The 25,340-nt window shown below is 60.8% G+C and overlaps 4 protein-coding genes across 10 annotated transcripts; 1 reads left to right on the top strand and 3 right to left on the bottom strand.

Moving 5' to 3' along the window:
* Nucleotides 1-269: 269 nt before the first annotated feature.
* On the bottom strand, nucleotides 270-12,823 carry ZFTRAF1 (zinc finger TRAF-type containing 1). 2 transcript variants are annotated; one of them, XM_036923083.2, is made up of 4 exons: nucleotides 12,259-12,823; nucleotides 3,551-3,789; nucleotides 2,615-2,826; nucleotides 270-1,039 (listed from the first exon to the last, which is right to left on the bottom strand). In XM_036923083.2, the coding sequence occupies exons 1-4, from the start codon at nucleotides 12,595-12,597 to the stop codon at nucleotides 648-650; spliced, it is 1,182 nt and encodes a 393-aa protein (XP_036778978.1). In that variant the 5' UTR covers nucleotides 12,598-12,823; the 3' UTR covers nucleotides 270-647. The 2 variants fall into 2 exon arrangements, with proteins under 2 accessions (XP_036778978.1, XP_036778977.1); XM_036923082.2 differs by lacking the exon at nucleotides 270-1,039 and adding an exon at nucleotides 1,398-2,227.
* Nucleotides 12,824-13,754: 931 nt separating this feature from the next.
* On the bottom strand, nucleotides 13,755-14,912 carry TMEM276 (transmembrane protein 276). The gene is made up of 2 exons (XM_036923086.2): nucleotides 14,716-14,912; nucleotides 13,755-14,522 (listed from the first exon to the last, which is right to left on the bottom strand). The coding sequence occupies exons 1-2, from the start codon at nucleotides 14,806-14,808 to the stop codon at nucleotides 14,037-14,039; spliced, it is 579 nt and encodes a 192-aa protein (XP_036778981.2). The 5' UTR covers nucleotides 14,809-14,912; the 3' UTR covers nucleotides 13,755-14,036.
* Nucleotides 14,807-22,972, top strand: KIFC2 (kinesin family member C2). Of its 6 annotated transcripts, none has more exons than XR_008996086.1 (19): nucleotides 14,807-15,009; nucleotides 15,960-16,017; nucleotides 16,261-16,342; nucleotides 16,494-16,645; nucleotides 16,741-16,858; nucleotides 17,005-17,129; nucleotides 17,208-17,273; nucleotides 17,354-17,482; nucleotides 17,897-17,974; nucleotides 18,089-18,203; nucleotides 18,285-18,394; nucleotides 18,851-18,959; nucleotides 19,067-19,224; nucleotides 20,809-20,913; nucleotides 20,997-21,118; nucleotides 21,214-21,337; nucleotides 21,415-21,572; nucleotides 21,663-21,919; nucleotides 22,028-22,243. XR_008996086.1 is itself a non-coding variant. In XM_036923074.2 (19 exons), the coding sequence occupies exons 1-19, from the start codon at nucleotides 14,807-14,809 to the stop codon at nucleotides 22,280-22,282; spliced, it is 2,496 nt and encodes an 831-aa protein (XP_036778969.1). In that variant the 3' UTR covers nucleotides 22,283-22,972. The 6 variants fall into 6 exon arrangements, 5 of the variants coding, with proteins under 5 accessions (XP_036778969.1, XP_036778970.1, XP_036778968.1 ...); XM_036923074.2 differs by having other exon boundaries at nucleotides 21,443-21,572; nucleotides 22,028-22,972; XM_036923075.2 differs by having other exon boundaries at nucleotides 21,443-21,572; nucleotides 22,012-22,972.
* Nucleotides 22,973-23,070: 98 nt separating this feature from the next.
* On the bottom strand, nucleotides 23,071-25,052 carry FOXH1 (forkhead box H1). Its single transcript, XM_036923085.2, has 3 exons — nucleotides 24,413-25,052; nucleotides 23,975-24,079; nucleotides 23,071-23,878 (listed from the first exon to the last, which is right to left on the bottom strand). The coding sequence occupies exons 1-3, from the start codon at nucleotides 24,710-24,712 to the stop codon at nucleotides 23,081-23,083; spliced, it is 1,203 nt and encodes a 400-aa protein (XP_036778980.1). The 5' UTR covers nucleotides 24,713-25,052; the 3' UTR covers nucleotides 23,071-23,080.
* Between the last annotated feature and the right edge of the window lie 288 nt (nucleotides 25,053-25,340).

The raw sequence follows: 25,340 nt of genomic DNA, 5'->3' as shown, positions 1-25,340 counted from the left end.
GCATTCCGAAACACCTGCTGAGCCTGGTGGCCAAGTCCTGCCTTCCTGGAGTGGCTGAGGGAGTGCAATGGGGCTGCAGCCAGACCCCCAACTGCCCGCTCTCCTGCCCAGGCCTACGACAGAAGGGACAGCGTCTCCAAGTCTCTCTTGGGGGGGAGGGGTGCATGGGGTGCAGTAACAGGGACCAGTGGGCTCTGACCCCTAGGCCAAACCAAAGCCCCCATGCTGTCCAGTCACAACCATGCCTTCCCCTCGAACAAAACAGAAAGTAGGAAACAAGGGTGCCTTTTTAATTGTAATTACATATGCTGTCTTAGGTCAGCAAGCTCCCCTGAGCCCCGGCCCAGGGGCCTTGCACAGCCCAGAGCCAGCAGTGTGCCTCACTGCCCAGTGCAGGCTGGGGCACGGCTGCTGTGCTTCGACCTGCTGCGTCCCCGAGGGGCTGCCATCTCCTCTGCAGGTGACCCAGCCTCTGGGGCCCAGGACAGGGGAGGCGGACGAGCGCGAAGTGGCAAGTGCTCCTGCCTCTGCACACACATGCAGACTTCGCCAGTGTTTGCTTTCGTTCCTCCTCCTCCTTTGCTAAAACGGTCAGGGAGCACTGTGAGGCCACTGCTGGGCAGGCATGGGCAGCACGGCAGTGCCCCCTACTTCTGTATCTGGAACAGGAAGAGCCGCAGGTTGATGTTCTTGGCGGCCAGCAGCTTGTTGCACTCCACGGAGTCAACGATGGGCAGCGGCACATAGTCCGTCTCGTTGCTCTCGTTGGTGAAGACGAAGTGGTAGATGACGGGGCTGATCTTCACGTCATCATAAGGGCCCTTGAGCAGCAGAAAGGAGCATTCGAGGGGTGCCGTGACCTTGCTCTTGAGGAGAAGCTGGAAGGAGAGGGTGCGCTTGCACGACAGGTTGGGGTTGCGCTCTGAGTCGTTGACGCGTGCCTTCAGGACCCACGTCTGGTTCAGCACTGTGAACCGCGGCGTCTCGTAGTACAAGCGCGTGATGAAGTCGTCCGTGCGGTACGGCCGGAACTGGACCTCTGTGGAGACAGGCCGGGAAGAGCCAGCAGTCAGTGTGGGCAGGGCCGGGGGGTGGCGCCTTCCCTGCGGCCGAGGACACGGGCTCAGCCGGGAGGAAGGCAACTTACCGGGAGGACACTGCGTGCTCTACTTGTCACAAGGCAAATCAAACGCAATTATGGCAAATGGAGGCGCACACAAGCTTTGGGGAAACAACTACAAACAGAAGTAACACGCATTAGCTGCAGGGAGTCGAGGCTGCGAGGTGGGCGCTGGCCCCGCCCCTGCTGGCCTCCCGCCCCGCCCCCAGGGCCCCGCCCAGGCAGAGGGAGAGGCCCCACCCCAGGGGCGTGGGTAAGCAGACACAGACGATGCAGATCTGAGAAACAAGTGTACTTTATTGGTTCCGATACAGAGCTGCTGGAAAGCCGGTGAGCGCCGGGCTAGCACGTGGCACTCGAGCCTGCACGGGACCTCCAGGCGGAGCGGCGGCGTGTGGCCCAGTGCTGGGCTCTGACGGCTGTCTCTGCAGGGCCCACCAGTCAGTGGGTGGCTCTGCCAGTCACACAGTCCTCTCAGCACAGCCTGGGGTCCATGGCCAGCAAGTCCCTCCAAAGAGGAGGCCAGTCCTTCCTGCACGGACGGGGCTTCCTGCCCAGCCACCAGTCACAATGCTTTGGCCTGCCGGGACCCTTGAGGCCTGGCCTAGGCTATTTGTGCCACAGCACCCACCAGCATGGCTGAAGCTGACACTAATCAGGGGCCATGGCCTTCTGCTGCTGAGGCCCTGGGGCCCTCAGCCTCTTGGGCCTGAGCAGGCCCACACCTAGCCAGGCCCAGTCCAGGCAGCTTGGTGTGACTGGCTGCCCATGACCGCCCTTGGCACTCTAAGCTGGCCTCCTGGCGTGGGCTGGGTAGTAGAGGGCTGGAGTCTCCCTGAGGCCCCAGCATCAACAGGTGCTTCTTGCTGTTCTGTGTCTGGACCAGGCTCTGGCCTGGCGCCTGCTCCCGAACATGTCCAAAGGCAGTGGCAGTGGCCAGGAGAGCCCACAAGATGCAGCAGGCCTGGGTGTGGTCCAGCTTGCCCATCCCTGGGCATCCACTCCCAGCTCTGCATTTTGAGCTGGAGACCCTCAGCTCATTCTGGAGCCCTGGCTCTGAGCATCTTCTTGCTGGCCTAGGAGGCCTGTGGCCAGTGCAGTGGCCACCTGCAGGCAGAACCCAACACGGCAAGTACTCCTGCCCCTGCCTCTGCAGGATAGGCCCCCAGCTCCCAGGCTCCCCAAGACACACCCACCTTCTGGTTAGTCCCCAACTGTCCCCACACAGGACAACACCTTGCTAGAATGGGCCAGGGTGGGGAGGACAAGTGGGAGGGGCCTCTGTGAGAGCCATGCAAGTGCCCCCAGGGTCCAGCCCCGGCACCCCCTGCTGCTCAGCCCCCTCCCCATCTTCTCCCCCAAGGCATCCTCCCATTTGCCAGGAGTTTGTCCAGAGCCCAGCCATCCGGCGCAGCCTGTACCTGTTGTTCCCCAGGCTCCCAGCCATGGGCCCCCCAGCCTATGTGGCATGCAGTGGGAGGCAGGGCGCCTCACCTGTGTAGCCGATCTTCTCAAAGCTGAGTAGGCTGAAGATGCTGTTGTAGAGCTGCATCTCCTTGCGGTGGCTCTGGTCCATCTCGTCCAGGATCTCCATCAGCTCGTTTCCTGTCTTGGTCGGGTGAGCACACGCGGACTCATGCACTGTCAGCTCGTGGAAGGGGCCATGCCACGGGCAGCCGATACGCTTGTACTTGCACTGGGTCACCCTGGGGCAGAGGCAAGCACCCCAGTCATGGACCGCACTCCAGGGAAGAGGGCTGTGCCCAGCCCTGTTCATACAGGAACTACTCTCTGAAGAACATACTTGCTGTGTGCCGGCCCCGAGGTAGGTGTGTGAGATGGAGAGAAAAGCTGCTGCAAATGCACGTGATGCCTACATCCACTGCTATAGGGTCTCTCCTGCTTGGCAACAGGGGCTAGAGACCATAGTCCTGAACTCTGCATAGCTTCACTCCAGATGAGGCATGGTGGCCAGGCCCCACAGGCAGGCAGCTGTGACCACCAGCTGGGGTTGGGCTGGGATGCCAACGCAGCTTCACATCGAACCCCCAGAGGACCTGGGCTGGCCATGCTTTCCTGGGCCCCAGATGCCAAGAACAGCGTCTTAAGAGGCCACCACTCAGCTACAGAGAACCCTGGAGAGCTAGGGTGATGTTCAGATTCCACTGGGTACAGATCCAAGTCCCCCACCTCTCGTGGGGCCTCCGACCCACTCTGACTCCAGGGTCTGGGCCCTGAGCAGCTTCATGCTAGCCAAGCCCTGCAAGATCATTGCTGGGCTGTGCGAGCAGAAATGGAGCTCAGGCCACGTGTACCAGATAGACAGTCCTGCATACTGGGGCCTCACCCGAACAAGGGTGGCTTCCAGCCCCACCCTGGGCCTCATAGGGGCCGCCAAGCATCCAGCAGGCAGGCAGCCCAGGCAGTTACCTGTCCTGGCACTCCTCTTTCTGGTGCCTCTCCAGGAGGGAGCGGGGAAACTGACGCAGGCAGAAGCCACACTCCGACGGCAGCTCACTCACAGCTTTCTCCACAGCCAGGTTGCGGCAGCAGAGGCTCTTACTGATCTCGCAACGACAGTTGGGGCACGTGGCTTGCTCCTCCTTCAGCCGGGCATCTGCTAGTAGGTGGATAAAACAGCCAGCGCACATCAAGTGACCGTTAGTACACTGCGAAGAAGGAAAGGGAGATGAAGCTCACAGATCTGCGGGACTTGCACACACGCAGGTGCCTGCCTGCCCTGCTGGCTCCGGTTCAGGCCAGGCTGGCCGTCTCGAGGGGCTCCAGCTGTAGGAGGGGAGGGTGCCAGCGAAGAGGCACAGGCGTGCTAGTGTTTGAGGGTCACTGCTCAGGAGATGGGCCTTTTTCCCAGAGCACTGCAAAGAGCCAACTGGGTTCCTGTGAAGAGGTGGGCATCTTGAAAGTGGCCCTCGGTGGTGCAGAGGTTACAGATCTTCACTGAAGGAGGCCCACTGGCAGTGACTGCTTAGGCCACACTGGGGCTTAGAGCCTGGCCTTTTCCTGTCCCAGGGGCCAGGGACTATCCCAAGAGTCCTCTACAGGGCCTGATCTCACGATGCCTTTAGGATTACAGGTGTTTGACTGAGGCATTGCACTGAGCCAGCAGCTGTGCAGTGGGGCAGTTGATACTGCTCCCCTGTGCTGAGGCGGGTGCATCCTCTTCCTGGCTTTCAGAAGGGCCATTCATGCTGGGAGTTGGGGGCCTGGCTCAGATTGACCCTGGTCCAGCCCCTCCATTCCAGCTTTCCTTGGCCAGCACAAAGGAGAAGGCAGCTGCCAACCACCAGTGAGGCTGGAGTCTTCCCAAAATCTGATGGCATAGAGCTGTGGAAGGTGGGGAAGCCAAGCTGGTCCAGGACAAGGGTGCACTGACATTATGTGGCTGGGGGAGGCAGGCTCAGGGGCTGCAGGCCAGCCATGTTGCTGAGTTGGGTCACTAAGAGCCATGTCCTCTCCCTTCCTGAACCTGAAGATCTTAAGTCAAGATGCTGCCCATCAGCAACCTGCCTCTCCCACTGGGGGAGGCTCTTGTACCTGCAGAAGGTGGGCTGCCAGCTCAACTCCTATCTTGGGTCTCTCGCTGGTTCTATACACCCCCCTTGGAGCACTCACTTGGTGCCCTTGATGGGCTGTGCATCTGGCCCTCCAGGGGCTCAAAGTGTTGGGGGAGGAGAGGCCTACACAGGAACCTAGAGGAATGACAGCAAAGACAAGCTCTGTCTCCTCGAGTCAGACAGAGGTTCCCAAGCCTGGCCCATATGGCAGGGGCAAATGAGGTGGTGAGGAGCGGCAGGTGCAGTGGTCCCAGAGCCCATGGAATCTTAGGGGCAAGTGGAGGGCCTAGGATGGCTTTGCATGCAGGGCTTGCCAACAGCTAACTGGATTCCCATTTGGACACACTCTCCCATAGCCTGGTGAGTGGGCGGGTAGGGCTTTCACAGTCACAGTCGCCTCCAGTGGCTGGCCTGGGCTTGCCAGCCAGGGGAAATGTCCAGAAAGCATTGGGCCGCAGACTTCCACTGCGGTCCAGGACCCTTTGAGGGTGGGATGCAGAGGTTGGCTCAGTCTCCCAGGCTCACTGCCTGGCCATGCCTGCAACACTCTGGGTCCTTAGTAAAGCCAGCTTCCATCCCATCACTTCAGGAGTCTGGGCATCCTGGGCTGAGGAGCTGCGGGAGGCTGAGTGCGCTCTTCATTCCCATGAACCAGGCCTGAGGTCTGGTGAGTGATGGGATCTATGTGCTGAGGACCAACAGTGGGGATGGGGATCGGGGACAAAAGCCTCATCCATGGAATCCATGTCCACACACACACACACCAGAATACCTGCACTCAAATATCAACTAAGTCACGTCAAAAGTTACGGCGTGCAAGATGAAGGGGAGCTGGCTGGGATCAGGCTTGGAGGCACAGGACCTGGCAGGGAGGGGCAGGCCAGCACCAGCTCAGTACTGGCTGGGCATGGGGAGTGAGCCTGGTCCCAGGATGTGTCAGGATGAGCTGAAGCCTGCCCAGATGGAGAAGAGTAGAAAAGAGCAAGTCCTCTCCACCTTCCAGGGATCAGTAGAGAAGCCAGAAATGCAGTGAGGGAAGGCAGGGGGCACAGCTGAGATGGGTGCTGCACCCCATGGGAGGCACAGACCAGGGGCTGAGGGCACACCTCCAATCACAGCCTCCTCAAGGGCCTGAGCCTGTCAGAGGCCCAACTTCATCATACCACGGCCCCAGTGAGAGATCACAGCTTTCAGAGAGCTGGGAGGGAAGCAGCATATGCTGGCTTGACTGCTTGTTCACGGGGCGGGATAGAAGCTCAGGGTGCTGAGGCCAGGCCAAACTGTGCAGCAGCATCACACTTGGTAAAGCCCTCACTGCTGCCCAGCACCACCAGTGAGGAGACCCCTGGGCCACTGTGTGTGCACGTCTCTACTTCCAGAGGCCTCCACGTGAGAGGCTGCCTGGGCAGGCCCAGCTCTGCAGTCTCCCCCAGGCCCAATGGGCTACGCAGAGTAGCCACATCACTCCGCTAGGTCCCGACCAGTGGAACTTCCTTTCTGTCTCTGGTGGACCTAGCCGGGAGTGTGGGCCTGAGGGTGAGAGGCTCGAGATGGAGCCTGGGATCTCCTGAAGGGCACCAAGGCAGCTAAGTGTGTGACTGACCTCCCAGCACCTCCCGGAAAGCCCACTGCCATACAGCAGAGGGGTGACCTGTAGCCTCTCCTGGCGGACCTTTCCGTAGAGCCCGGGGGCTGCAGGAACACCTAAGCTCCCAGGGCGGCTCTTGGTCTCAGAGCCTCTAGACCCAACCCAGGCTCAGGTGGGTTACAGTACCATGGGGAGGTGGTGCTAACCCTACCCTGCCCTGGGCCTTGGAGGGAAGCCTGCAAGATCTGGGGAGAAGTGGTTCACTGCCCAACAGCTCAGCTTGAGTCAGAACTCACTGAGCCAGCAAGATGCTCCAGAGCGCTGCTGGCCTGGCCAGGGAGGTGATGTCCACATGTGACCAGCTCTGTCTCAAACACCCAAGGGACATTCTCGGGGTGGATACCAGGTGGGTGGCCCAGGCCCAGCCTACACCCAGCCCTGGAAGTCTGTCCAAACAGGGCAGTCACTATGCAAAAGCCCTCCCCACCATTCAGGTCCCCTTGGCCTCCCAAGCAAGATCCTGACTCCTGGTCGCAGGGCAGCATAAACAGCCTCCCCATGACCAGGTTAGACTGCACCTGCCCCAGTTGACCTGCCCAGAATCCAGACCCCAGAGGACTCCAAACAGAGCTGGCTGCATATTGAGCCTCCGAGGAACAGTACCAGCCAGGGCAGGTGAGAATGGCCCACTTGACATGCTTGGGCCAAGCTCCCAAGAACCTGGGCACCCCAAAAAACAGCTCCTGCAGTGCCCAGGCCAGGCTGCCCTCCAATCACCTGCCAGGAACACCCTGGTGGAAGGAAGGGGTAAGGAGAGGGCCCCACAACTGGGATGGCATTACAGGGCCTCTCCAGGGATAGATACTGGCTTAGACCTTGGCCCACAGGTCACCGGCAGCATGACCTTTGGCTGGTCACTTCACTCTCTAGGCCTCGGTTTCCTCAGGCACAAAGGGCAGTAACAGGACTGGCCTCATGGTGTGCTAAAGAGATGGGAGGGACAACATACAGGGTACTGTGCCTTAGCCCCCAGCACATGGTGGACACAGGAAATGCCTGCCAAGTGGTCAATGCAAGGCAGAGCCTGGCTGGCCCCTCAAAGGGCCCCTGCCTAAAATTTTAGCAAAAGCACCTCCCTCATCCCTGGGGCCCCCAGCTGGACCCAGGTAGTGGCCCACCCCAAGTCCTTCTGCAGGTGGCCCAGTAGTGAGCATTTGCACCTGCCTCCATTGCCCAACAGCCCCTCCCTCTGCCCAGTCACAGGCAGCTCCCCTGCACCCTGGCTGCACATGCCTGGGGCCCCCATGTGAGCCAGGCTCTCTCCTGGGCTGAGGGGGAACTGAATGGACTGTCCAAACTCACAAGCAGGAGCTCTGATCTCCAGGCCTTGGGCTGTAAGCAGGTGTTAGAAAATGCCCCCTCCAAACATCTGAGAAGCAAGCCTTGGCCATTAAGACTTACAGGCCCTTTTTCAAGCCTGGAGTGCACAGTCCCCTCAAACTCTCAGGTTACCCCATACTCCACTCTTTCCCAGTCAGAGGTCTCCCCTCACCAGGCCCAGCAGGACCTCAGGGCACCCCACAACCCTGCACGTTCAGCCTTAAGCCTGCTTAACAAGGGCCTGGAAGGAATCACACAGTGTCCAAGGCACACAGCTATTTCAGGTGAGGTCAGGACTCCAACCTTCTGCCAGGTTTCAGGTTTGAAGTTCTGGGCCAGTGGCTCCTGATATCATGCCAACCTCAAAGCCAAGACTTGAGTGGGAACCAGTCAGTCCCACAGGGTCAGGCTATTGCTCAAAACCTAAATGGTGCCTGAATGAAGTAAGTCAGATGACAAACTACAACCACAAAACTGTAACTTCTTACCCAGCTACTCAGATACTTTCTCCTCCCTCTGCCCTTATTTTGGACTCCTAAGCAGAATATTTTCAAAGCTCTTTTTTGCTACCTTTCTCACCTCAGAGCACAAGCCAGCAGTCCAGGAGCAGGGCAAGGTGGTCACAGGCCATTTGGGTGGGTGGCCCCATTGAGGATTCCTTAAACATTCTGAACAGAGCCTGCAGCACCAGACATGCTGACAGCCACTGAGACAGAGGGCTTGGATGCTCCTCAAGGCCCCTGTCCACACTGGCCTGGGCCCAGGCAGAGACGCAGCCACCCCTGCTTCCTGGACCTTTTACCAATTTGACTGCCAATCAGGTAACCAGTCCCCATGAGCCAGGGCCTAAGCTGAGTCCTGGCAGAGACAGGAGACCTTCCTGGGTGGGGCGAGGAGGCGGGGGAGGTACAGCAAGACACAACCACCACTTCTGCAGGGCAGACTTTGGCAAATGTCCTAGTCAGGTGAGGAGGGATCACTGTGTGATCAACACCTGTAGGGTGGATAGAAGATGGGTACAGCAGGCACCGCCTTGGTGGGGTCCTTGAGGCGGAGGGAGTGGGCAAGGCAGGAGAGCATGCACTCAGGTGGAAGGGGCACTGGGGTAACAGGCTAGAGGAGCTGGGTTGCTGCCAACAGGGCCCAGGTGGCCAGTTGGGGCCCCATCCTGTGACAGAGAACCCCTAACTACTACTTTACCCTGATGGGGGTCACAGGGAACTCTTCTGGCTGAGAGTCCGGTAAAGGGTGGGAACACTGCACAGCCCCTCTTTCCAGACAGTAGTCACAGCTCTGGGTCTCAGCTGACGCAGTAAGGTCAAGGCTAGGTCCGTCTTAGGGAGTACATGCTGGGCTTCATGTGAACAGCTGAGGGACAGCCCAGGAGGGAGGTCAAGGATCACAGCTCCAGGAAACACCAAGGCTGTTTCCCCAGAATAGGTGCTACTGTGGGCAGAGGGGCAGTGTCACAATGCCCTGGGGCTACAGGGCTGCTTCCAGCGCAGGTATCCACAGGTGCTGCATGTCACCCACTCATGCACAAATGTCCCTGCTGCATCCCCAGCCCTGTCCCCACCTTGGAGCCTGCTCAAGACTCTGGAAGGTGACAGCACACCTTGTCAGGTACCAATCACCAAGAACACACCTAGCACCCACACAGAGAACACTGAATCAGCCATCTCTCTACCTGTTCTAGCCCTGACCTGACCTAACACAGGCCATGGAGAGAGTCATGTGCATCAGTGCCTTGGTCTGACACTGGAGCAAGTTTCCCAAGCAAGGGTGTGAAGTGAAGTGTCAGGTGGGTGGGGTAGCCAGACCTATGGCGTCATGGTCTGACTCGGGGGCAGGCAGATAACCCCATGGTGCGGTCCATGATTGCTCAAGATGTGCCCTCACCGTCACCAAGGCTTCCCTGGCAGCACTGAGGTAGGGTCCAGTGGCTGGAGAGCAAGCTCTCAAGTCACCATGTACCCAGCCAACTCCAGAGGCCCATGGAGTTGTCCTCTACAGCCCCAGTGCCAGGCATAGCACCCAGGCCTCAGCATGGCACCTACTCTCATCACCCCAGAACTGGGCACCATCTGAGACAGCCCCAGATGCAAGGTGTGGCTGGTGCCTGTCCTAGTCATGTGTTCTGGTGGATTCAGGCAAAATGTCAGTAGGATCAGAGAGCAGAACACACCATATGCCACTAGCCCACAGAAGACAGTGAGTCAACACAGCTCACCAAAAGTGGCCAGCAGAAGCAGAGGGGCTGAGAAAAGGCCAAGAGGTGGCGGCCACCGGTGGGCCCCAACCAGGGACACAAAGGTGTCTATGCCTGTCTGTTTCCAGGCAGTGCATATGGGGCCATGCCATCTGTGACCAGACTCTCGTGGGGACAAACCCAGTTCTGATGCCCACCAGGCAATGGCTAGGCCTCCAATCCCTGCCCTCAATGTCCCCATCCAGGATCACTGTGAGGGTGAAGTAGGACACTGAACACAGCAGAGAGCTACCAAGAAGCCCTCCCTCGTCCCGCAGGCCCCTCATTCCCTAGCCTCAGCATGGGCATTGCTGTGCAATCATGCCCCTGCACCTCTCCATCCATGGCAGGTCTAGAAGCCAAAGTGAGTTCTGACCTGTGGCAGGGCTCTAGCCAACCCTTCTAGAGCCAAGGGTTCTTCCACTGATCTCATATTCTAGAGCTTTCTCTAGGCCTCTATACATGAGAGAGAAACAACTCCCTACCAAGGCCCAGCTGTCACTTGAAAAGAACGGAGGCAGGGCGGGAGGCCAGGGGTCAGCATCAGTGGGTTCTCCTTGCTTAGTGGGCCTGTTCCCAGGGCAGCCACTGAGCAGAGCCCACCAGGCTGAGGGAAGGGCCAGGACCAGGGAGGCCCCAGAGCCTTCACCTCACTCCCCATCACAGCTGCTCAGCTGCCTCTGGCCTGCCCTGGACAGAGCCCTGCGCCCAACATAGTGTGGGCCAGTTTGAACCAGCCAGGCTTAGCGACTGGGTCACCAGCAGCTCTGGCCAGAGGCAGAGCAGCAGTTCTCATGCTGAGTGGCCAGAATCCAGCACCACTGTGGCTGATCATGACGTCGGGTTCAGCTCCAGACAACTAACAGGAGGGTAGATGAGGAGACTCCCGGAATTTCCCTGGCACTTCCCCATCATTGGCTTGGCTTCTTGTTCAAGGCCCAAGAAAAGATGAGCTCTTCTACCTGGTTGTGGGCAACAAAAAAAGTGCCAAAGGACAAGTCCTGAAGGGCACCCCGAAATCTGAGGGGGTTATGAGAAGCAATCCCCAATTGGCACTGAGCAAGAAGATCTGCAGTATTCCTGAGCTCGGGCCTCTAGCCAGGACCTTCCCAAAGTCTAGGAGGGTGGGTTGAGAGCCAGTGCCCTTTTCCCAAAGAACTCAACCCTCTTCCCTGCCAATTCCTTTCCTTTCCTCTCTCTGTCACCTGGGCATACTAGGAACCACCCAAGCAGTCTCACTCCAGCACAGGAAGGATTTGAAGATCCAAGGTGTGGGGAAACGGCAACCCAGGCTGACCCCGCACTGCTATGACAAAAATGACAGCCTCACCCATGGCCCTCAGTTTCAGAAGCAGGGGGAAAAAGCCCACCAGCCAAGTCCAGTTCCTGTAAGTGCAAAGAAAGGTAATAAAGAATCTGTCTCATTCCTCAAAGGGGCTCTTGGGGGAGGAGGATCAGAGGAGGGAGGGTTGGGGTGGAGAAAGGCAGAGAAACAAAGGAGAAAGCAGGACACTACACACTGCCTCTAGGGCTACAGCGTGACCCCAGTTTGCTGCGCGGTACACATGTAAGACCCATCTGGGCCAGGTACCCTCTCTAATCGTCCTGAACTGGTTATGGGCACTGAGTCCAACCACCATGCTAGATCTTCAGATGGGAGGAGGGTGGACAGGCCTCCTGGAGCACTGGTGGCCTAGGAAGCCAGTCTGGTGTGCGTGAGGGGTGAGGCGGGAGCCTAGGTTGGGGAACAGCATGTCCAGAGGCATGGGTTTGGACTGGCGCTGGAGAAGAGACCCAGACTGTAGCCTGATGTGGGCAGTTCATCCAGACCAGGAACGAGGGGAAGGCATAGGGATTCTTCTACTTAGAAGAGGGAGCATGAGGACATGTGTGTGCGTGTGTGTGTGTGGGGGGGGGGTGGCTGCCAAAAGGGTAGAAAAGGAGCTCTTTAGTGAAATACCAGGGTTCCCGGGGCTCAGGAATGAGGGGAGCAAGTTCTGCGATGGGGTCGGAGGAAAAGGGCATCTGTCACTAGTTTTCTCTGCGGTCAGCTGGAGACGGTGGGACGGGGAGTGCAGACGGGGCAACGAAGGAAGCTGAAGAGAAGAAACATCTAAGCGGGAAATAACAATTCAGACAGAAAAATAGTCAGAACAAGTAAGATGTTGTAAGCATTAAATAAAATCCTGACAGGAGAATAAGGACTTTCGGAACGGGCGCCGGAGTCCCTACCGCTGGGCCCGAGGCTCGGGGCTCTGGCCTGGCCTCCGAGGAGACGCGGTGAACGGGGGGCCGGCCGCGGCGGGGCTGGAGCCGGGCCGGGTCGGGGTCGGGCCGGCGGCCCTACCTGGTACACGGAGGCCTTGGGCAGGTCCAGGCAGACGGTGCAGCACAGCACCGAGTAGAGCCGCTCCTCCAGCTTCCCGCTGCCCGCCGCTGCCGCCGCCGCCTCGGCTGCCTCGGCCGCCCGCAGCCGCTTCTTGGGCGGCGCGTCGGGATCGCCGGCCGCCTCCTGCAGCTGCCGGACGCCGGCCAGGCCCGCCTCGTCCGGGAGCCCGGGCCCCGCCGCCTCGCCCAGCGCCGCCGCCGCTGGTCCCGCGGCCGCCCCGACCCCGACTCCGGCCGGCACGGCGCCGGCGGGCCCCGCGGCCGGGACGCCCCCGCCGGCCTCCTCGGCGCCGGACATCACAGCCGGCCGGCCTGGCGGGCAGATGCCGGCACGCTCCCGCGGCTGGAAGTTAGGGGCACCGCCGCGCGCTCCCGCCGCCCTCTCGCTGCCGCCGCGACCCCACAGCCCCGCTCCCAAGCCGCCGCCTCAGTTGGTCCAGCCCGAAAGTCGCACCACAGCCGCCGAGGGCACCGACCCCGGCACGGCCGCCATCTTTGTTTTCGCTGCGTGCTCCCCCCACCTCCCATTGCCCCCGCCCCCTTTCTTCCAGTCACGTGAGCTGCGAGGGGCCAATTGGAACGCCTCTCAGGATAAGACGTCTCAGAGGTCAGATTCAATGGGTGCGCGAAGGCGCCTGAAAGCCCGCCCCTGCAGAAAGTGGGCAGGAAGGGGCGGGGCCCAGGGCGCCCTGCCGCGGGTCGTTGCGGGGCGCGCCTTAGAGCGGGGAGGTTCTGGCTACTGGGTGAGCGCGTTGCTTCCGGTAGGTATAGGGCGTGGCCCGCAAGCCTCGAGTCACCGGGGACAGGAGTCAACAATGGATTCCCGCGTTGGCATACCTGTGCCTGTCACTGGACACTCGGGCTTGGGTCGCGAAGCTCCGAGAGGCCGTGCCTGCCATCCCTCCTCTCCCTGTTGGGTGGGACCACATGCGCTTCCTTAAGACTAGCACAGGGCCTCCCCAAGGGAGGACCACGGATCCTGACTAGCCCACTGCTCTGCCCAATCCTATTTCCTAACCCTGGAATTGGGAGGTGAAGAGATGTCCATTGAGGAAACTGAGGGTCTTAAGGCCTTGCCTTGCACAGGCGGGAGGGCAAAAGGTAGTGGTCAGGTGGGCACTGGGGTGAGGATGTGAATTTCTGGGAACAGCTCTGGTATGGCCCTCTTCTGCCCCCACCCGCAGCTAGCACCCCCTGAAGATCACTGCCCCAGAAGGCCACCTGCCAGGCCATACAAATTCCACCATGTTCCAGGAGAGCAAGGCTCCAGGACTATCCCTTCTCAGTCCAGGGGCCTTCCTGGCAAGGGTACCAGCAGGAAGCCAAGCTGGGTGAGACCCTGAGCTGGTTCTAGCACATCCTCTTTCTTTGTTCAAGGAAACCAGCTGCTGCCCTGGGAACCTTAGGAAGCTCACAGGAGAACCCAATCACTCTCAAGAATGGGCAGATTCCACATTCCCGTTGAATCCCTAAGCTTTATTGGAGGCCAAGCCTCTGGATCCGCAACCATGGCCTGCCCAGAATCAGTTCCCAAATGTGCCTGGGATCCTGTCCCCTTCATTCCGGTCTAGGCCAAGTTCCCACACTCACCCAGAGGAAGGGCAGTGCCCATCCAGTCACCCTGCAGCAAGCCCACTTTGGGAGGTAGCAGAGTCTATCTTTAGGGAAGGAGGCCCCAGGAGCAGACCTATGGGAGGTGGTAGCCAGGACAGAGCCCTGCCTTGCTGTCTCTGACTATCACTCCCACTGCAGGCGCTGTGTGTGCAGGGCTTGGTGGTAGGCCCAACTGCCGGCGGCCAGGGCCCAGCAACAGACATCCTCCTTCGGCAGCAGCAGGAACTTGTCCTCCTCCAGCCGGCTTAGAAGGCCTGCAGCACCCAGCATTGCACCCCCCCACATTCCATAAGTGTTGGTATTGAAAACGGCCACAATGAGGATGGTCACTGCGACCACCAGTACTACTGCCTGACCAGCTACAGAGCGGCCCTCAGCGCCCAGGTGGTCACCAGCCACTGCCAGCACCATGCCTCCTCCCAGGAGTAGGTTGGCTGAGGAGCTGTCCCCATTCACCCAGTGGAAATCGAAGGCTAGAAGAGGCAGGCCGATGACAGTGGCCACCCAGACTCCAGCAAGACAGTTTTCATCTGTGGCCAGCCCTGGGGCCAGCATGGTGGCTGCGGCCAAAGCCTGTAGCAGGAAGCCAGCAGCAGCCCCTCGACTTGTCTGTCAGGGGAAAGGAAGAAATGTAGTTAAAAGAGGCCCAGAACCTGCCTTTAAGCAGGGATGGTTCTGGTGGTCTCACGGAAGCCTGACTCCAAAACACATCTCCCACCACCCTCTCTCTGATCTAGGATACTGGCTAGGTCCTTGGGGTTTGGGAGTGGGATACACCCCTGCCCGGCCCCGGGGTACTCACCTGGACAGTGCTCAAGGCTGCATGCAGAGACACCACTCCCAGCACCAGGTGAGATAGGGCTGTGCTCCACTCACTCCACAGTTTGGGAGCCATGGTACCTCGGGGGCTTAGTGAACGTGGTGACAGAAAGGGGATCCTCAACTTTGGAAAGGAAGAAAAAACGCAGAAGCTAGCAACCTGGAGCCCTAAGGGTAGCTTTCTGGGATTCCCACGTTCCAGAGCTCCATTTCTAAGTGTTCGGATAGGCTCATCCGAAACTTCCCGGAGCTCTCAGGCCACTGGACTCAACTATGCGTAAGAAAAACTTAATTTGTCCGGGAAAAGAAGGGAGAAAGCGGCGCGGGGCCTGGGCTGGGTGGTCGTGAAGCCCTGAGGCCCTGCAAGTCAAGTCGGGCGCGAGGCCTGGGGGAGATGCGCGGAGGGTCCCTCAGCCTGGTCCCTTTGCTAGGGAAGGCGCTGTCCTCGGAAGCCGCCTAGGAAGATGCGCCTGGACCTTCAGAAGGCCGAACTGCGCGACCCCGACGAAGCGCAAGCAGGAGGCCCGAGTCCAGCCCCGCGCCGCCTCCCGCCCAGCCCCGCCACGGCGCGGAACAACGAGAGGAGCGGAGGCTAGAGCGGCCGGGGCGGGGCCTGGTTGGAAGGCGCTCTGAGAGTGGAGCTGAGATCGTCAGAGAGGAGGCGGGCTGGGAGGCGGGGCCTCTGCCGAGGACCGGGCTGAGTTCTTTCAGGGGTTTGGAGGAATGTGTGGTGAGGGGTGGGGTTGTGGCTCCGAGGAAAGCGCGGAGGGAAGGGGCCAGAAGTAGCGTTTGGCTGTAAGGGGTGGACCCTGGGGCGGGGCTGTGAGGGGAGGGCCCGGGGGAGGTGCCTATTACGGGAGGGGCATTGCACACCCCTGGGTGGACGGCAATGAGGGGTGAGAAACGCGGAGGCCCGAGCAGAGGGCTGAGGGATTCCCAGGAGTGGGGTACGGCGACCGTGGGCGCCTTCATCCGGGGTCTCCGTGAAGTAGGGGTGAAGTCGCGGGGCGGGTGTCCAGGTGCGGCGCCGGGCACGCCAGTCTCAAGCACTCCTCTGGCGCGCGTGCCTTCCGCCCGCGGGAACCTGACCGTGGGGGCGGCCGCCCCGAGCATGCGCACCGGCTCTGCGACGGGCGCGGGGACGTGGGGCGGCGCGTAGCGGGGCCTTTTGCCGCCCCGCGCTCCCATGTACGCCTTCTACTCGCTGCTCATTTACATCTTCTACAGCCTCTTCCGCAGGGATGGCGGGGCTGTGGCTGCCGCTGACCCTGGGGACCCCGCCCAGGTGAGCGGAGGCGGGCACAGCAGGGCCGGCGAGCCCCTCCCTTGAGCGAATCCTGCAGGCCCGCGCTGCGTACGTCCCAAGGGCGCTGACTCTGGGGAGAGGGGCTGTGCTTGAGGTTCCCGTCTCTGTTCTGGTGTTGGAGGCAGAGACCTCAGCCCCAATCCTTTTGACCCATTCCCAGGGGGAAGGAGCCTCACAGGCTGCCTGCCTTCTCCTCAGGAGCACCCCCTGTTCCCTTCCTAGAGCACCCGCTGCAAGCCCGGGGGTCGCCGCCGCCCCGAGCAGCCCGCGGCAGAACTGTGGACCAAGCTGACTAGCCTGGTCGGTAGGTGCTGTTGTGTCAGGAGCGATGCTTCCTCGGGGCCACGAGGGAACCCCGCCGTCCGAAAGGAGGGAGGGACCCGGCAGGTGTCTTCTGGTGGCCTAGCCTCCAGCACGTGACCCGTGCGCCTGCCCCCCACTACTTGGCCTCACAGGCTGCCCCGAATCTGAGGATGGGCCCGGAGGGGGAGCCGAGGGCCGCCCAGCCGGGGTCACCCTGGAGGAAGCTCTCGTGCGTCTTGCTGAGTTCCTCTCAGTCCAGCTGGGGGCGGAAGAGAGCTTAGAGAGTCCTCCCGACCTGAGCAAGGTGAGCAGGCTGAGGTTCCTTGTCCAGCAGTCCTGGTCTCCGCGTGCATGTGCCCTCCTTAGCCTCCTCTGCCCTGATTCTCATCTCCTTTACAGTCTGGTGATGTTCCCCCACTGCTGACCGTGACGGGTCAGCTCTTGGCCCTCTTGGCATGGATTCGGAGTCCGAGGGGGAGGCAGGCAGCCTTGAGGGTGCAGACCCCCGCTGCCACTGGTGCGTAAGGTGTATTTGGGGAGGGAGCGAAATTCCCCAGATCCTCAGCGATCTGGAGTGCCAGGCCCCAAGCCCAGCCGTGCTCCCAAGGTGCCCCCTTTTTAGGCTGGACTTTGTCAGTGCTAACTAGGTCTGTCCCACCCTAGGACTTCCATCCCAAGAAGAAAGCCCTTCCTTTTCCCTGATGGGTGAGGCCCAGGGGCAGCAGCCCCTCCAGTTGGAGGAGGACCAGAGGGCTTGGCAGAGGCTGGAGCAGCTCATCCTTGGACAGGTGAGGAGCTCTGGAGGCCGCAGACACTAGGATGGCACTGGAGAGGTGCTCCACTCTGTGCCCCTCCCTCCTTCCCAGATGGAAGAGCTGAAGCAGCAGCTAGAAGTGCAGGAGGAGGAGCTGGGCCGACTGCGCCTTGGAGTGGTGAGGCCACCGGGGACGGGGGTGGAGGGTGTGAGGGGCCCAGGCTTCCAGGTAAGTCCTGAGGCTTCCTTCTCTGCCAGGGGGCGACAGACTCAGAAAAAAGGCTTCAATATCTAACCTTGGAGAACGAAGCCCTGAAACAGAGCCTGAGCCTCACTCGGGACCTCCTGCTGCACTGGGGCCCTGGCCGCCTCACCAGGGCCCCCCAGGTATCCTGCTTCTTAGGTGCTACTGTTCCTGCAGTCTGGGGGCCCCTGCAACCTGGTCTCCAACAGCGCTGCCCAGGCCTCCTCAGGATCCCATGCTTGCCAGAACAGAGGCCGAGGGCTCTCTCCGACCTTTCAGGGCCAGGGCCCAGGACTGTGGACAGGCTCTGGAACAGTCCGTACAAGTCAGCCCCATCAAAGAGACTGACCCCCATGGGAGAATCCCTCCACCCCGCCCCATGGCTCTTCCAGTGACTCACCCCAGGAAAGTCAAGGGACCTGGGAAAATAATCTTGAATGTAATCGGGAGGCATGAGTTTATGACCAGCTCTGCCTGCCCTTCTCCACTTGACTTTACTGCCTATGAAATGGGGCCAGTGGAGTACCCCTCCCTGACTTCCCTCCTGGCTCCTGTAGGAGGAGACAGAGGCACTGGTGGTGCTCCAGGGACAGCTTCAGGAGGCTCAGGACACCACAGAAGCCCTTCAAGTCCAGGTGGGCACTGGGCCCAGGGGCCAGGAAGGTTGGTGCACTGGGAGGGAGGCATCTGCGGAAGGGCCTGGTAAGTGCCTTTTTCCTCAGTGACAGGGATGGGGTTGGTGGGGGCAGCTGGGGGTGCAGGAGATGCAGCTCCAGGGTCTTCAGGGGGCCCTCCGGCAGCTTCAGCAGGAGACTGAGCAGAAGTGCAGAAGAGAGCTGCAGGACATGCATGGACAACTGGCGGGTAAGGCTGTGGCCGGGGAGCTCATGGGAAGGCTGGCCACAGGGTCTTGGACTCTCCCTCACAACAGCCTTCCCCGGTCAGGACTTCGGGCACGCACGGCCAGCCTGCGTCAGGGTTGTGGAGACCTCCGAGGACTGGTCAGCACCTTAACCCAGAGCTGCCAGGGTTCCCTGAGCGAGGCCCAGGGCCAGGTCAGGACCACCCACTCTCTTCAGTAGCACTGCTCTGAGGCAGCCCAGTCACTGTTCTTGCCTTGGGGGAACCCCTGTTCTTCCTCCTTTCCCAGCCCCAGGGAGTTGTTTATTCTCATGAAGATTGTAGGGTCTGGAACCAAAACAGGTTGTGTGACCCCTGGGTATGATCTCAACTGCCAGGTTTCATTTCTGTCCTATGCAAAGTGGGGTGATAAGCCTTGCCCAGAAGTCCAGAGGAGACAGATAATGTCTTTAGCTGTAGTCCTCCTCAAATTCCAGGGCTCCATCCTAGGTGTACTGAACGACATCCCCAGGGACCCGAATCCACTGAAAGTTGTGGATTACCACAGTCGGGTGGCTGTGTGGTGGCTCCTACTGCCCTCAGCACCCCACCCCACCCCCAGCTCCTCTGCTCACTCCGCCACTGCCTTCCTCACATCTCTGTTCCCCCAGGTATCCTGGGCCCTAGGCGCACTGTCTGCTGGAAGGGCTGGGACTCAGCCCCCTGAGGAGCAGCAGGGGCCCCCAACTGGATGCCCAGGGCGGCTGCTGGAGCTCAAGGGTATGATATGCTTAGGGAGCAGTGGATTGGGGTAGGCAGGCTGGAGGAACTGGAACCTCTCCATGCTCAGGGCCTGGGGGAGCCCACTAACCTGATTTTCACCCCAGGAAATATCCGTGTGTTGTGTCGGCTGAAGCCAGGGACATGCTCCAGCCTGCTGAGCTCAGAGCCTGGCCCCGGGGGCACCGTCACCACCTGCTATAGAGGGCACCAGCGTCACTTCCGCTTGGACTGGGTTTTCCCTCCAAACGCCAGCCAGGAGGAGGTGATGCTCTGCTCTTGTGTCTGTGACCCTCCCTCAGGGTCCCCTGGAGTCCAGGAGAGGCTCTGGTTCCCCTTCCCTGTCTGCCTGCCCTCCAGGAGGGAGAGTGGCTGGACTCCAACAGGGAGGAGAAGGGAGCCAGAGAGTCTGGGAGGCGGGACTCGCAGCCTAGCTGGGTAGCTCCTTTCCTTCCAGGGTTCTCCCTCTGCATCCTCCCACCAAACTGCAGGCCCAGGGGAAACAGGTCTGTGGTTTAGACGGGAAGGTTGACATTTTCAAAATAATTTTTTACCAGGAAACTAAGGAGAATGAGCCTGTCTGAGGTGACGGTCACTGCTCATGCAGCGCTGGCTGCGGAGCACCACTGGGGTGCTGTATGGTGGGGACAGTGCTGGGGCCTTCATCCCCTAGGCTGCACTGGCTGCTGGCTCCCTCGGCCCAGCATCCAGAGAGGGCCAACTGGGAGGGTAGCACCCCTCCTTGCTTTGTGGCCAGGAGGGTTGTGGGGGGCGGGTAGAGGGGAGCTGGCAAGCTTCCAGTCTCAGCACTCTCCCTCTGCCCTGTGCAGACCCTGCTTCCTTCCCTCTCCCTTTTCCTCTACCTCAGACCCCCACCTCCCAGCTTCCTGGCAGCTAGAACTTCCAAACCTCAGGAAATGGAAGCTCAGATGTGGGAGGGGATTAGAAAGGGGTAGAGTTGCCTTAGACAGTGTAATGTGCTTGGTAGTGGCCAGGGCTCCCTCCCCAACTTCATGGGGCACCACAGCTCTTTCCCACCTATTCCTCTGTGGTCCCCGGCTGCAGCCCTGCACAGGGCCCCTGTGCTGCCTTCTGGGCAGCTCTTCTAGTTGGCCCTTTACAGCAGAACATTGAGCACAAGAGCCAGGGATATCTGTCGCCTACTGCCCTCACTGTGTCCCCTTCTCTACAGCAGCATCACCACAGGCCCCTCACCAGTTCCCGGGGCTTCCAGTTACGGAATCTTAGTGGTCTCACTGGCAATGCTGGATTCTGCCTTCACTTCAAGCAGAACTGACAGCTCATTCAGTTACTGGCCATGAAGGCTTCTGGGCAGGAAAGCTGGCCATGCCAGAAGGCTGCTCTTGGTGTTCACTTGCTAACAGGATGAGTCCCAGCCCTGAGTTCCCATGAACTTGGGGGGCCACCATCCATCCTGCACACCCACGGACCCCTTCTGGACTCATCCTTTGTGTGCCAGGCACAGCTCTAGCCCTTAGTACACTGTCTCTCTTAACCCTTCCAGCAGGTGCCACCATAGTTCGTGCCACAGAGGGAAAACCTCTTCCCTGAAAGGACAATGAGACTTGCTCCCAGTCTCAGCCCAGAGTCTGGGCTCCTGTCTGTCACTCCCATCCTCCACTACTCCGCATCACCTGCCCCCTCCTGTCACATCCCTTCCCTTCTTTGCTTGCCAAGTGATTGTGAATGCCACCTTCTCCAGGGAGCCTCCTCTGTTGGGAGACCCACCCTTCCACCTGCTCCTGCTCTGCTGACTATCCTCCCAGGGAATCAAGCTGTGTGCACACCTTACCCCAGGTCCTGGGGCTCAGGCTCCTCCCTCTCCTAGGTCTTCAGGGAGTTGGAGCCTGCTGTGCTGTCCTGCCTCCAAGGCTACAGTGTCTGCATTTTCACCTACGGTCAGACAGGGACCGGGAAGACCTACAGCATGGAGGTGGGAAGTGGGTGGACTCCGGGTGGCTCATGGGTCCAGGCTTTGGTATGTGAGCCCGATGTGGCACCCCACCCCATCTCCAGGGCCCACCTGAGGACCCCGGCATAGCTCCTCGGGCACTGCAGTCACTGTTCCGGGAGATGGGGACGGGAGGGCAGCACTGCGTGACCCTCAGCATGGTGGAGATCTACAATGAGGCTGTCAGGTCAGAGCCGCAGAGCTGTTTCCTCCATGCCTCCAGTCCCAGCCCCTGCCCCTGCCCCTAAATACCCTGAACCAAATCCTCTCCTTTCTCACCAGAGACCTTCTGGCCCCAGGGCCTCCTGAGCGTCTGGCTGTGAGGCAGGGCCCAGGAGGCCATGGGGGGATCCAGGTGGCAGGCCTCACCTCCTGGGATGTGCCCAATCTGGAGACACTGTACCAGGTAAGGCTGCCCAGTGGTACCTGCAGCCCCCTCCAAGGCCCTGCCCAGTGTTCCTACCTGTGGCATGGCCCCTGCAGAAGGCAGCCCTCTTGCCCCTCCCTCCAGATGCTGAGCCTGGGGAGGAGCAACAGGACCACTGCCACGACAGCCATGAACCAGCACAGCTCCCGCTCTCACGCTCTGGTCACCCTGACGCTGCATGCAGCAGCCCCACCGCGGGGACCGGGCACTGCAGGTACCAGGGCCCAAAGCCAGGCCCTGTGGGAGGCCTCACCACACTCAAGTCCAGGGTTTTCCTCCACATCGGGTTTGCCCACCCCTGTAGGCACGCTTCACTTGGTGGACCTGGCAGGATCTGAGCGAGCCTGGAAGGCAGGGGCGGCTGGCCCATCACGAGGAGAGCAGGAAGGCGCCCAGCGTCTGCGGGAAGCCCGGACCATCAACCGCTCGCTGCTGGCACTAGGAGGCGTGATGGCTGCATTGAGGGCCCGGCGGCCCCACGTGCCTTTCCGTGATTCACAGCTCACACGCCTATTGCAGCCGGCGCTGGGCCCCGGCGCCACTGCAGTTCTTCTGCTACAGGTGGGCTCTGGCATGGGGCTTGGTGCGTGGTGCAGAGCCCCGGGAGGCAGGCTTGCATGCCAGGCACCGCCCACTCAGGTCCTGCCCACCAGCGTTGCACCCCTGCAGATCTCCACCAGGCCCGAGGATCTTGGCGAGACCGTGTGCTCCCTCAAGTTTGCCGAACGAGTGGGTCAAGTGGAGCTGGGCCCAGCCCGGCGCCGCACGGCCCCGCGCTCGGGGACACCCTCCTCCCTCAGCACTGACACACCACTCACAGGGACCCCCTGCACTCCCACGCCATCCCCCGGTGGCCCCCCAAGTCCTGGCCCAGACAGTGGCTCCATCTTGGCCTTTGCACCCCAGGAGGACCTGCCCCTGTAGCCCTGCCCAAGGAGTCTTGGGTAGCGCCTCTGCGGGCAGAGGCAGCAAAGTCCCTACAAGTCTCCACAACCCCCAGAGTTGCACCTACCCCACCACTGGTCCTGCAAGGAGTGTTAGGTCTGGGGAAATGATTCCCCCAGCTCCCACCTTATCACCATTTGCTGTTATCAGCACACAGCAGGGGATCCCAGAGCCCAGGGAGGGAGGCAGACCCTGGTCTGGCCAAGTAGTTACCAGTCAGTCCTGCCAACAAAAATCAGACTCTGCTAGTCAAAACGTTGTCGGTTCCTTTACTATCTATCTTCCTTGATACCACCACCAAAACCCAAGTAGGTTTCCTACTCCCCATCCCTCTTCCCCAAAACGGTGCTACCTTCTAACAGTTGAGGGAGGACAGGACTTCAGTCACCATTAGGTTCTCCCTCCCCCAGCCTGCAGTGAGGGAGGGGAGGTGACATGGTGATGGATGGATGGCTGGATGGACAGAGGGCCAGGAAAGGTGGAACCAGAAAGGGGACAGGAAGGGCTACTCTTAAGCAGAGCCCCACTCTTCCCTGCCTTGTCTCTGGGGCTGAAGAGAAGCATGACTGACCACCAGGGCCAGGGTGGTACCCAACTGGACCACAGTCTTTCATGGGGTAGTCCAATAAACTGTGGGCTCCAGCATGGCTGGTGCCTGATGTCTCAAGACTACTGTGGCCACAGATACTTCTTGTTCCTCTTGGCCTTGGTTTCCCCTCAAGAAGCCAGTGGTGGCAGGAGAGGGTGGGAGAGGAAAGCAGCCCTTGCTCTGGGGTCTCACAGGCTGTACCAAGAGAACAGCCAGCCTGGGGTGGAGGCAGCCAGGTCCCGGGGTCGACTAACCCACACATCATAGATGCTCTTGTTGGGTGGCACTCCCTGGAAGAGAGCATCTAGATCCCAGGGCAGCCCTGGGGGGCCATGGGTTTCAGGGGTCACCCCCCAGTAGGTTGGGCTGTTGGCAGGTGGGCACTGAGGGCAGGAATTGGGTGGGAGTGGGGCCAAGGGCATTGCCACATTGGGAGTGTAGATGGGCAAGTAGGAGGTGGGCAGCTGTCCCCAAAGTGAGGCCCTGTGATTCCCACCGGACAGACCCCCAGGGTCTGGGGTACCCTGCAGTAAGTGAAGGGGCCAGGTTCGTGGCTCAGGAGTGAGGGGTGAGGGCCTGCTGGTTCCCCCTTGGGAAGTCTCCCCTTCCACTCTCATGGGTGCAGCAAGGGGATGGAGGGGCCATAGAGGCCTTTCAGAGGGCAGGGGTGGTGTGCGCACCACCTCCTCTCCGCTGTGTGCAGATGGACCTGGGCTGCTCCGTGGCGCCCCCTCCCCTGGGTCCCCCAGCAGAGACTTAATGCTGAAGCCTTCGCTGAGCTGTGGCTGGGGACTGGGAGGTCGGTAAGGCCAACCGTGCAGCACGTAGGGGCCCAGGTCCTTGACGAAAGACCCCCGCGCGCCCCTGCTCTGCCAGCGTCGGCACAGGGCTGTGTTCTGCAGCCGAAGCGCCTCTGCTGGGATCAGGCTCACATCAACCGCCCAGAAGTTGCCCTTGGCCTGGGGCTTCGCAGGATCCTTGGGCACCTGGGGGGGTGGGTAGAGGGCAGGCTTAGGTTGGGCCGCCCAACCCCAGATGCTCGGGAGTTCCTCCCCGGTGCTCAGACCCTCGCCCTGCCCCACCTTTCGGAAGCACCGGTTGGAGGAGAGGTTATGACGGATAGAGTCCTTCCAGCCTTCGTAGTCGTCCCTGAAGAAGGGGAACACGGCCTGGACCTGACGGATGATCTGAAACCACGGGGCGGCCGACCGGGGCCATGAGCAGGGGCGCGGAGGGGGCGGCGGCACCCCTCCCCCACAGCCCGGCCGAGGGGTGGCTGGCGCCGCCGTCCCCAGGACACCTCTGCGCCTAAGGGAGAAGGGGAGACCTCACGGGCAAGGGTCCCGCCCGTGCACCTCGGCTCTCTCCCCGTTGCGTCCAGGCCGGGCCTGGTCCCACTGGCATAACCGAGTCGGGCAGGGTCGGGGTGGAGGCTGGGGCCTGAACCTGGGAGTAGGTGGGGATGGGTCCGGGGAATGGTCCGACGACCGGGTGTGAGGAGGAGCGGGGGACCCTCTCACCTGGGCCAGCTTCAGCCTGCGGGAGGGCGCGGCCTGGATGACCAGGGCAATCATGGCCAAGTAAGTGTAGGGGGGCTTGTCATGCCGCAGGTATCTTTTCTTCCTCCTCCTTGGGGGCTGGGAGGGCGACCCCGCCCTGGGAAGTCCCAGCCGTGGGTTGCTGCAGGGCCCCATGCAGGGTAGACGGGCAACGTGGGCAGGGGCTTGGCCCGGTGGAGGGCGCGAGGCAGTGGGCAGTGTGGCGAGGTAGGGCCGGGGCCTGAGGCCGGGCGGGGGGAGGCTGGTCGGGCCCTTTATCATTCGAATGGAAGGGGGAGGGGAGAGAAGGCCCAGAGAGGGAGGAATACGGCGGTGGGGGAGGGGAGCGGCCGAGGGCTGCCACAATTAGCTGGATTCGGTTAATCTGGAAGGGAGGGGCAGGCAAGATTCCAGTGGGGGCTGCCGGCGGCCACCTAGGCTCCTCTCCTCCCTCCAGGGCTGCCTGTGAGCCGAAAGGAGGAGCCCCTGGAAGGGACCCATGACCCAGGGTTACTTTATCCCGTCCGTCTGGGCTAGGTCTCAGACTCGCATTTAACAGACGGGGGAGTGATTTGCTCAAGATGAGCTGCGAAGGGCCTGCCTAGAGTTCAAGGCTGAGTAACTAGTAGGGCCTGGGTGGACCAAAGACAGGCACGGTTGATTCAAGGGATTTTCCCAGGGGCTGCTGCAGGACTCCAGTGAGCATCCCAGGCTCTGGAGGCCACTTTCCTCCCCTCCTTGGTGCCTGTCAGCAGTGGTTTCTGGGGACAACCAGCCCTTATTCACTGTGCATCTCGCTGGCAGTGGGTGAGCTGACCTGCCTGGTCCCAAAGGACTTCCTGAAGGTAAGCTTGCTTCCCTCTCCTCACAGGATCCTGTGGGTCCGGATGCTCTGGGATCTGTCCCCTCA

This window comes from Manis pentadactyla, chromosome 3 (assembly GCF_030020395.1).
Source record: "Manis pentadactyla isolate mManPen7 chromosome 3, mManPen7.hap1, whole genome shotgun sequence".
Lineage (NCBI taxonomy): Eukaryota > Metazoa > Chordata > Mammalia > Pholidota > Manidae > Manis > Manis pentadactyla.
Note: the sequence above shows the minus strand (reverse complement) of the source record. Positions and strands in the feature narration are given on the sequence as shown.

What these genes read in the sequence shown, in the direction of transcription:
- TMEM276 (XM_036923086.2), bottom strand. Translation starts at nt 14,808, where the DNA reads ATGGCTCCCAAACTGTGGAGTGAGTGGAGCACAGCCCTATCTCACCTG. An exon ending in CAGCCTTGAGCACTGTCCAG is followed by an intron (nt 14,523 to 14,715) that starts GTGAGTACCCCG and finishes TTCCCCTGACAG; the next exon opens with ACAAGTCGAGGGGCTGCTGC.
- ZFTRAF1 (XM_036923082.2), bottom strand. Translation starts at nt 12,597, where the DNA reads ATGTCCGGCGCCGAGGAGGCCGGCGGGGGCGTCCCGGCCGCGGGGCCC. An exon ending in CCAAGGCCTCCGTGTACCAG is followed by an intron (nt 3,790 to 12,258) that starts GTAGGGCCGCCG and finishes CCTTCTTCGCAG; the next exon opens with TGTACTAACGGTCACTTGAT. An exon ending in TGAGAAGATCGGCTACACAG is followed by an intron (nt 2,228 to 2,614) that starts GTGAGGCGCCCT and finishes TTCTGCCTGCAG; the next exon opens with GTGGCCACTGCACTGGCCAC.
- FOXH1 (XM_036923085.2), bottom strand. Translation starts at nt 24,712, where the DNA reads ATGATAAAGGGCCCGACCAGCCTCCCCCCGCCCGGCCTCAGGCCCCGG. An exon ending in GCAGGCTGAAGCTGGCCCAG is followed by an intron (nt 24,080 to 24,412) that starts GTGAGAGGGTCC and finishes CCGTGGTTTCAG; the next exon opens with ATCATCCGTCAGGTCCAGGC. An exon ending in CCAACCGGTGCTTCCGAAAG is followed by an intron (nt 23,879 to 23,974) that starts GTGGGGCAGGGC and finishes CCACCCCCCCAG; the next exon opens with GTGCCCAAGGATCCTGCGAA.
- KIFC2 (XM_036923073.2), top strand. Translation starts at nt 14,807, where the DNA reads ATGGTACCTCGGGGGCTTAGTGAACGTGGTGACAGAAAGGGGATCCTC. An exon ending in GCGGCTGCTGGAGCTCAAGG is followed by an intron (nt 18,960 to 19,066) that starts GTATGATATGCT and finishes TTTTCACCCCAG; the next exon opens with GAAATATCCGTGTGTTGTGT. An exon ending in ATCTACAATGAGGCTGTCAG is followed by an intron (nt 21,119 to 21,213) that starts GTCAGAGCCGCA and finishes CTTTCTCACCAG; the next exon opens with AGACCTTCTGGCCCCAGGGC.